This window comes from Borostomias antarcticus (assembly GCF_949987555.1).
Source record: "Borostomias antarcticus genome assembly, chromosome: 8".
In the NCBI taxonomy this organism is placed as follows: domain Eukaryota; kingdom Metazoa; phylum Chordata; class Actinopteri; order Stomiiformes; family Stomiidae; genus Borostomias; species Borostomias antarcticus.
Window position 1 is genome coordinate 18507702 of NC_140241.1, and position 9540 is coordinate 18517241.

The 9540-nt window shown below is 43.5% G+C and overlaps 1 protein-coding gene across 1 annotated transcript; it reads left to right on the forward strand.

The window, feature by feature from the left end:
* Window positions 1-3404: 3404 nt before the first annotated feature.
* Window positions 3405-9031, forward strand: LOC311312534 (synaptic vesicle 2-related protein-like; the record flags this gene model as incomplete). The annotated part of the gene is made up of 15 exons (XM_084442495.1): window positions 3405-3453; window positions 3738-3823; window positions 3948-4046; window positions 4268-4339; window positions 4879-5003; window positions 5942-6005; window positions 6635-6760; window positions 6894-7022; window positions 7185-7258; window positions 7646-7722; window positions 7806-7910; window positions 8055-8166; window positions 8282-8363; window positions 8550-8639; window positions 8786-9031. The coding sequence occupies 15 exons, from the start codon at window positions 3405-3407 to the stop codon at window positions 9029-9031; spliced, it is 1536 nt and encodes a 511-aa protein (XP_084298621.1).
* Between the last annotated feature and the right edge of the window lie 509 nt (window positions 9032-9540).

Consider the following 9540-nt stretch of genomic DNA (forward strand, 5'->3'; position numbering starts at 1 on the left):
TGCACAATACTTACAAAACAATACTTCTGGAGTTCTGCAGTTTGTTGACTCCTTTTAATGGAACCCACTCTGGTCAGCTTGAATATCACCGCCTACTGAAGATCACCGCCTACTGCTGTTCTAGAGTATTACGTCTTTATGGCAAAGCAGGGTTAGAAACTCGACCTCTTATTTTCCCAACAAATTCCATGACAATCAAACATGTAATATATCTGCCCATTTTCATGTTAGATATGCATTTAGTAATAACACCCATTTATAAGATCTGTTATCCTATGGCCCTTGTAGACATACAATAGAAGATTGTTGGAGTTGTTTTGCTTGTGTCCCTGAAAGGAAATGTAGATCAGTTATAGTAGCTCTGATACCTGTTGCAGTCTTGACACCAACTAAATACTGTACATTTGCCATCACTCCAGCTTAGCCCACCCAATCAACGCAACGTTTGTCTTTATAACCTGCATTTAGTCCATTATATGCCCGTCTCCAACATAGCGGACATATCTTTGGCAAGTCCAATCTGAATTATAGTTGGCATGGTATGGCTCTCGTTTGCTAGTAGCTACAATACAAAGGGCAAAGCTAAGCAACAGAAAAATAATTCTACTGTAGAACACAGCTGCTGCGCAGCACTGGATCGGGGCCGGGTGTTTTGAGGAGGAAGAGGAAGGAAACCGATGACAAGGTCGCTTTAAAACAAAAAAATAAAATCTTAAAAATCATGTCTGAAATCCGAAGTGTAATAGTGCCTGAGTAGGCATTAGCATGTTAATTCTGCATCACCCGGGGCTTGAACTCAACCAGACACCAATGATGGTCATGTTCTTCTTTGAGCCAAGTGATAAGCTGGCAGTTTGACCTAAAAAGTCTAAATGTCACAGATTGATATTTACACCATAGGAATCCTGCATGAACATATTAGTAGGCCTCCATACTGTTGTGGGACTCTGGACTGAGCATGGATTCACTGATCGATTTGATTGAACACCGGTAGCACGGATTGACAAGACTGGTCAGATGAAGACATGCAAACAAAAGAAATAGTAACAGCTACAAATTAAAAATATCATTAAAAAAAATCATGTCACAGCACAGTGGAGTATGCATTAGCATTTTTATTCTGCATCCCCCTGGGCTTGGAACTCTTGTTGAGCTGCCTTCCATATGAAAAGACATGGTTTCACACTGACTTAAACATCATAATCACAAGGGTTTCATGTAAATGTCACAGGTGCATGTAACATGGAGGTTTCAGCAGTTTCCACACAATATTTACTAAAATAAAAGGCAGCACAAGTGGCAAAAACCAAAGACTAAACAATAAAACCAAGGTATACACTCAGCAAGTGGAGAACAAAAGACAAAGCTTACCATCTTACAGACTTACAAGTTGGCACAGGACAACACACAGGTACAGCAAATAATGAACAGACAAAGAACAAGAGGGGTGCTACATGTAGGCTATATATACACAGAAAGGTGGAAACCAATTAAACAATCAGTGGCACAAGTGTCCTCTCAATCAGAGTCAATTTAGCCAGTTGTAGGGTCCGTTATTGGGGCAGAGTTGCCAACAACAATGTATCTGATTGGTGGAGACATTGCTGTTGCACTATAGGATTGTGGGTAGTGTATTTTTTCCTGTAGGAACAGCAATACTTTGAGGCGACAGTTTTCAAAATACTGTCAAAAATACAGCTTTTGGGATAAAATTATTTTTGGTGATTTTTCATGTATGGGAAGTCAGACGTCCTAGGAAGAAGAAGAAGAAAAAGTAGAAGAAGAAGAAGATATATATCTTATATATTATATATTGCCAAATACAAGAGTTCTGGCAGCTGAGGCTGCCCGGCCCCTGATTATGCTGGCGCAAGCTCAGTGTTTGTATCAGGGCTGGGTGGAGGTAATAGTTCAGTGTTTGTATCAGGGCTGGGTGGAGGTAATAGTTCAGAGTTTGTATCAGGGCTGGGTGGAGGTAATAGCTCAGTGTTTGTATCAGGGCTGGGTGGAGGTAATAGTTCAGTGTTTGTATCAGGGCTGGGTGGAGGTAATAGTTCAGTGTTTGTATCAGGGCTGGGTGGAGGTAATAGCTCAGTGTTTGTATCAGGGCTGGGTGGAGGTAATAGCTCAGTGTTTGTATCAGGGCTAGGTGGAGGTAATAGCTCAGTGTTTGTATCAGGGCTGGGTGGAGGTAATAGCTCAGTGTTTGTATCAGGGCTGGGTGGAGGTAATAGCTCAGTGTTTGTATCAGGGCTGGGTGGAGGTAATAGCTCAGTGTTTGTATCAGGGCAGCCTCACTCATTTTGGGCAAAGTGATAGTAGAGAGAGTGACAGAGAGAGTGATAGACAGAGAGAGTGATCGACAGAGAGTGATAGAGTGATAGACAGAGTGACAGACATAGAGTGATAGTGATATAGAGAGTGATAGACAGGCAGGCAGGTAGGCCAAGATTACATCATTAATGATATGTGTTAGATGATAAACTTGCCTTAGATAGACTGTAACCGAGTTGAATTGTTTAAACTCACTCATAAGTGAAACGCACTCATCGCCTACTCTCCTTGCAACACACACTTCTAAAGTTGTTTACAATGGCTCTAACCACACCCCTTTCCTCACCTAAATGTCCCTAACCACACCCAGCCCACCTAAAGGGCTTTTTGCTGATTGGGTATCTCACTGTAACTTGAGATCAATGCTCTAGCAGCTTAAACCATCTAAAATATGCAGTCAGTTGGTAGCAGTCACCAGCCTCAGCGACATGAACAAACTGGGAAAAACATCAATAGGTTACCAGCAATGGAGAAATTCTGAAATTAGGTACAGTAACCAAATCAGACATATTATACAGGAATGTATTGTATTCATATTCCATGAGGGCGACAGTAAGTACATAGGTGAATGTCTTTGAGGAAACACCTGTCTGGGAGGGGTTTCAGGGAAGGAAAATGTGCATTTTGTGTTCCAGGTTACATACAAGTTCAAGTTTCAAGAGTTACACAAGTTCTGTTGTGTTTTCCCAGGCATGTTCTATAAATCAAACATGTTCTTGGAAATGTCCTGTTTGCAGCGTGGTAACATTCAGAGGTGGAGCAGATAGTCTCCGTCACACAGATGAGGACCAGTGTGCAGATTATGAGGTTAACACCACCACCTCTATTCAGACTGTGGATCTTGTGCTCCACAGTTCAGCGCCTTTCAGACAGGATCTGCCCACTCAAGGTTTGTGGAGAAACACGTTTCAACACAGTCATGTTCAACATTACCTGACTTCTCTCTAAAAAGCCCTGATAGTCAATGGACTGAAGTCAGTTTTGACTGATATGGTCTGGAGTGTCTATGACAGTGATAAGGTGTTCAGCTCGCTAATGCCATGGTTTAAGATGTTCAGCTGGCTAATGCCATGGTTTATTGCTTCATCAACACTGTTTTCGTATCCTCCTTTCATTCAGGTAAGAACTGCAGATTTTGTAAGAGTATATGTCATTGTTTCCCTAACAATTACCATTGCATAATTAACTCTAATTGGACACCAGCATGTGCAAAATCAACAACCAATCAATGCTGTGCTGGCACTTAATTCATCATGAATTGTCTCAATAACTATTTATGATCATAATATTTTCAGTGGTTTGTTTTGTTGTACTAAAGCTGTGTATGGGTGAGTTTGGATGGGATAGAGTTGTTCTTCTCATGGTTGTCCTGTGGTTTCTTTCTCCTCATGTTTCTCATGCAGATACCTTCACCGTGGAGGACGCCGTGGAGACCATTGGTTTTGGAATGTTCCAATGGAAGCTCTCTGTCCTCACTGGGTTGGCATGGGTGAGAGTGGACATTACTGTCGTTTTTCTTATGCTAGACTGATGATTGTAATTAACTCCTAGTGACCAGTCAACTAAAGTAGTTCTGGTGTCTTGTTGTCTCTGATCTGATTGGCTGGCTTTAGACAGCAGATGCTATGGAGATGATGACCCTCAGTATCCTGGCTCCTCAGCTACACTGTGAATGGAGGCTTCCCAGTTATAAACTGGCATTAATAGTGTCGGTCAGTCTCTCTCTCTCTCTCTCTCTCTCTCTCTCTGGTACCCCTGTGGCTCAAGTGTTAGTATATTGTTGCTTGAGCTAGAACACACAGCATCATTACATTCATAACCGAATTACATGATATTAGTTGCACTTTCAACTACTTGTTTACAAATTGTCCAAGATGAGCCTGTGTAGATTATTAGGATCTGTGCTTTTATAATGGCATTGCATGTTTCTCAGGCAGTGTGCATTGGGATGATGGTCAGTTCCACTCCGTGGGGGAATATAGCAGACAAGTATGGCAGGAAACTAGTAAGTTTATTTATTTATTTATGTATGTGTTTATTTTACATGCACTTGAGGCAAAGGTTATTGTTCACTCAATGTGTTGAGTTATGGAAATAGTTATGTGGACTTACTTATTACATTGTGTGTGTGTGTGTGTGTGTGTGTGTGTGTGTGTGTGTGTGTGTGTGTGTGTGTGTGTGTGTGTGTGTGTGTGTGTGTGTGTGTGTGTGTGTGTGTGTGTGTGTTTAACAGGGAAGCAACGGCACTCATGAGATAGACAGTAGTCTTCAAAACTTTAATGGGCAGGAATGAACGTTGGATGCTGATGAAGGCTTAAGGCTGAAACGTTCATTCCTGCCCATTAAAGTTTTGAAGACCATTGTCTATCTCATGAGTGCCGTTGCTTCCCTTCATTCATTATAGCACTTGACCTGGCACCTGTGACTGCTCCAGTTTAATTTGGAGTTGTGCGCACTCGTACGCTTTTGTGTGTGTAACAGGGCCTGGTGGTGTGTATGGTGTGGACCCTGTACTATGGCGTGCTGTGTGTGTGTGTGTAACAGGGCCTGGTGCTGTGTATGGTGTGGACCCTGTACTACGGCATGCTGTGTGCCTTCGCTCCGACATACGGCTGGATCCTGGTCCTGCGCGGCCTGGTGGGCGTGGGCATCAGAGGAGCCCCTCAGTCGTGAGTGAACCTCGTAGGCCGCCGTACCGCTGGGGCCTCCACTGCTGCATCATGTCAGGGATCAAACACACTTTCAAACAGGGTTTCATTTAACACAGTAATACCCAAACATAATATGAAGCTTGAAAGGGAAAGAATAGACAAAACATCTGCTTTGTACAACAAGTTTCAAATCTTGTGAAATGTTGAATGTAGGCCATCAGACAGAATGAAGAACATGGTGTTATTGTAACACGCCCACATAATCTCCTAGGTCAGTAACTCTAGACCAGTGGTTCTTAACCTTGTTGGAGGTACTGAACCCCACCAGTTTCATATGCGCATTCACCGAACCCTTAATTGGAAAAATAAAATATGATTTTTTCAAATTCAAAACATAGGTATGTATTTTACTGGTGCACAAAATGAACCGTGCATCAACATCACTGTGTTCAAAGAACAAAACCATCAAAACATGATTTTCACACAAAAACAAAAACATAATAATGAATATTTACTGCAAATCAGTGTGACTTCTGCTGTTGCCTTTCAGAGAGCAGTTCAGAAAGAGAGTCGACTACTGAGCGCATTCCCTGCAGCACAGATAGGCCAAGCGATGTAGCGTGATCACTTGCAGCCAATGATGGCCAAGCGGGGCGTGTCATCACCAATCATATGAGTCGGGGGTGTGTCTTGACCTCCGCCGAACCCCTGAGACTGACTCACCGAACCCCTGGGGTTCGATCGAACCCAGGTTCAGAACCACTGCTCTAGACCTGTGAACAACAGCAGAACAAGGAACAAAACTGTGTATTTATATCCTGGAGTGACAGAACCTGTTCCTGACGCAGACACACACAAACACACACGCACACACACACACACACACACACACACACTGCAACATCATCATAGACACATTTAAATGAGCAGAGTACGTACCTTCCTTTCTATTTCAGGGTGACCCTGTACTCAGAATTCCTCCCAGTGAAGTCAAGAGGCAACTGCATTATACTGATTGAGGTAGCCTGCTGTGTCCAGAGAGTGTTTTTCTATGACTTTCCTTTTTTATGTCATAACAAGGAAATACTTCGCACATCTGGTTCAAAGACAGGTGTGTAGGAGAGGGATACATCCAAAGTAATAAAAAAGGAAAAATGTAAACTATTAGTGCACCTAATTGATCTCTGATCCTCCCTAATTGTTATTTTGAAATGCCCCCCTTTTTGTAGTTGAAATGTAAAATTGTTTGCAATCTCTGTACTTTTTTCTGTACTTGTGTTCATTTGTCATGTGTTTAATTTCTAATCCTGTTATTTTAACTAGTTGATTATTGACTTGTTATCAACTGAGTAGTCGATGATTTTTGTTAAGCAAATTCCATTTCTCACGTGAAGCCACACCCTAGAACCACACCCTGGAACCGGAACCTATTTAGATTGGAGTCTCAGTGTATGGATTCTCATTCATTTTTGTCTGACGAAGGTCTATGACCAAAACATTACCTAACCCTAACCCTATCACCTATTAAAATCTGTGCAGGTTTAGACAGTGTGCGGGTTTCCTCTTTTATCTCATAAAAGACAAAGATTTTGGCTGCAGCCCAGACTGTATATAGAATAATCCCCTTCTGAACTTTGCTCTCCCCTCAGATATTCTGGGCCCTTGGTGTTGTATCTGAGGTCCTTCTGGCCATGTGGATAATGCCTACTCTTGGCTGGCGCTGGCTGCTAGCCCTGTCCACGGCCCCACTGGCGGTCTTTGTTGCCCTCAGTTATGTAAGTATTGCTTACAAATCGTTATTCATTCTGTATCATTCATGGCAAACACTCAGGTGCATCCGTGGCTCACTGAACACGCCTGTACTCGCTAGTGAACAGGAAGTAATGCAGCCTGAACTGTCTGATGCAGTGGCTGCCTGAGAGTGCCCGCTTTGATGTGCTGACAGGAAACAGGGAGAAAGCTCTGTCAACGTTGAACCGCATCGCCACTGACAATGGCAAGACCATGCCGCTAGGCGTGCTGGTAGCCAACAAGCAGGTAAGACAGTAAAACGAGTGTGCTGTGTGTTTGTTCAAGGTGTGTACAAGGTGGTGTCACTGAGATCTTAGATCCAGCAAAACATTTACTCAACATTAGTAAGTCTTGCTCACACTGATGTCTGTGAAATGATAACAACTGTGTTACTTTTCTGTGTGGCAGGAAAACCGCGGAAGGATCAGCGATCTCTTCACCCCTCAGTATCACACCACTACTCTTCTTCTGTGGTTTATATGGTAAGATAGATACCAGGATTAGTTTTTTCCTCCTGTCCAATTATCACCAGTTTGATGGTCTCAGAGTCCTGTCAAGGAGTTGTTATGTAAAATAATTGAGACTGTGGCATGAGCTATAGTTGGAGCTTACTCCATTTAATGAATCTCACATTCTCAAGCAAGCGGACGCACAACGTGACGTCAGTAGTAGCATGACAAATGTAACATGCAATACTAGAACATGGTTCTGTCGTAAGAGTGGAACGCTAGAACACAGCTCTGTCGTAAGAGTGGAACGCTAGAACACAGCTCTGTCGTAAGAGTGGAACGCTAGAACACAGCACTGCCACGACAGTGCCAGACGTAACAGGAGTGGTTCAGACCGTGTGTGATCTCTCTCTGCCCCAGGTTTGCGAACGCCTTCTCCTACTATGGCCTGGTCCTCTTAACCACAGAGCTGTTCCAAGCGGGGGATGTGTGCGGTGGTGAGTGAAAGCAAGTTTTATTTAAAATATCATGTTTCATGTCTTGTCTAGTTTGGAAGTCTGAAAACAGAACAATCCCCTAGTGACGCAAGGTGCCAAGATTGAGCCCAGCTGTGACCTGGAGTGCAAACACCTAACGTTAGATGATTACAAAGACCTTCTCTGGACCACATTAGCTGAATTCCCAGGTAAACAACAAACTTAACCAGAGTTACCAGGAAGGGAAACTATTGAAGCTCCTCTGGCTGGGCCGGTTCCTCTCCTGATCCTCAGCCTCCATCAGCATGTTTACCTTCAGCAAAGCAGCCATGTTTGTGCTCGTCCCACTGCAGGGATCTTCCTAGCCCTGTGGGTGATTGATCGCCTGGGCAGGAAGAGAAGCATGGCGCTGTGCTTCCTCGGGTTCGCTCTGTCCATTCTACCCCTGTACGCTTGTATTGGGAGGTAAGTGCTATGGGTCACCTTGTCACTCTTGCCACTCTGGAGTATATCTACAAGACTATATGAACTTCACCCCCCCCCCCTCTCTCTCTCTCTCTCTCTTTTGTTCTTTCTTCAGGATAGCTCTCATCATCTTCATCTTCATAGCTAGAGCCCTCATCACTGCGGGATTCCAAGTTGCTTATGTTTACACACCAGAGGTATTGCAAGCTTAACTCTTTACTTGTAATCTTGAGCACATTTGATCCAAGTTCAAATGTTTATTATTAATATTATTATTATTGTTGTTGTTGTTGTTATTGTTATAGGATAAGGCTGTACAGTGTATATATAGTGTGTATGGTGTATGTAGCTGTATTGTAATTTCCCCCACCCTGGCTGTTCAGGTATACCCCACAGCAGTCAGAGCTCTTGGGCTGGGCTCTAGCAGTGGGATGGCCAGGGTCGGAGCCCTCTTCACTCCTTTTGTGGCACAGGTGTGTAACACTGGACCACTCTGTGAAGAAAAGATCCTCTTTCTATGTGTAACATTTCTCTGTGCTTTACTAATTTACTGTTATTTTCAAGTAATGAGCACGTAGTATTCTGTTGTATTTTCCATCTTATTGTGTTCATACCGTAGGTGTTGGTGAGAACATCCGTGTTTCTGAGCCTGTCGGTGTACTGCCTCTGTTCCGTGCTGGCCATAGGAGCATCTCTGCTCCTGCCCATTGAGACCACCGGCCGCGGCCTGCAGGAGTTCAGCCCCCGCGCTGGGGAACAGGAGATGACCAACCAGCAGTCCAGAGGCTCCGAGCCCACGTCAACACCCACGTCCACGACAGCCATTAACAACAACAGGATGGCACAAGGCATTGAGAGAAATTGAAAAAAAGTGATTGCCTCAGTCTTTCAAATAAAAGACAATAATTGACCCACTGAAGCCATTAAGATGTATAGCCTTCATCTTTGGACATTTAAAGTTATACAGTGTAAGAAAGATGATTGATTTTGCACGAAAGTCTGGATTAAGGGAAATACCAATAGTCTACCTCATCTTTGTCATCATTTTTGCCTTCGTGCATGGCACTGTGATGCATGACCCGTTGACTCCAATATGTGGAAGTAATTGAATACGAATAATATATATAAATGTAGTTGAAAACAATATTTGTAATCATCACGAACAGCATTATTTTAGAGGGGCGGGGGGGTTCATTTTATCCCGAGTCACCTTGACGACATTTGGCCCAATAACAGCTCGCACGCGTACTGAAGGAGCCAATCACAGCACCCGGCAAAGAAGTAACGCCGCATGTCACTTCTGTCCCGCATGCATCCTGCACTGTTGTTTGTGTGCGCGGATACCATGGCAAAATACGCGCATGGGGGGCATTT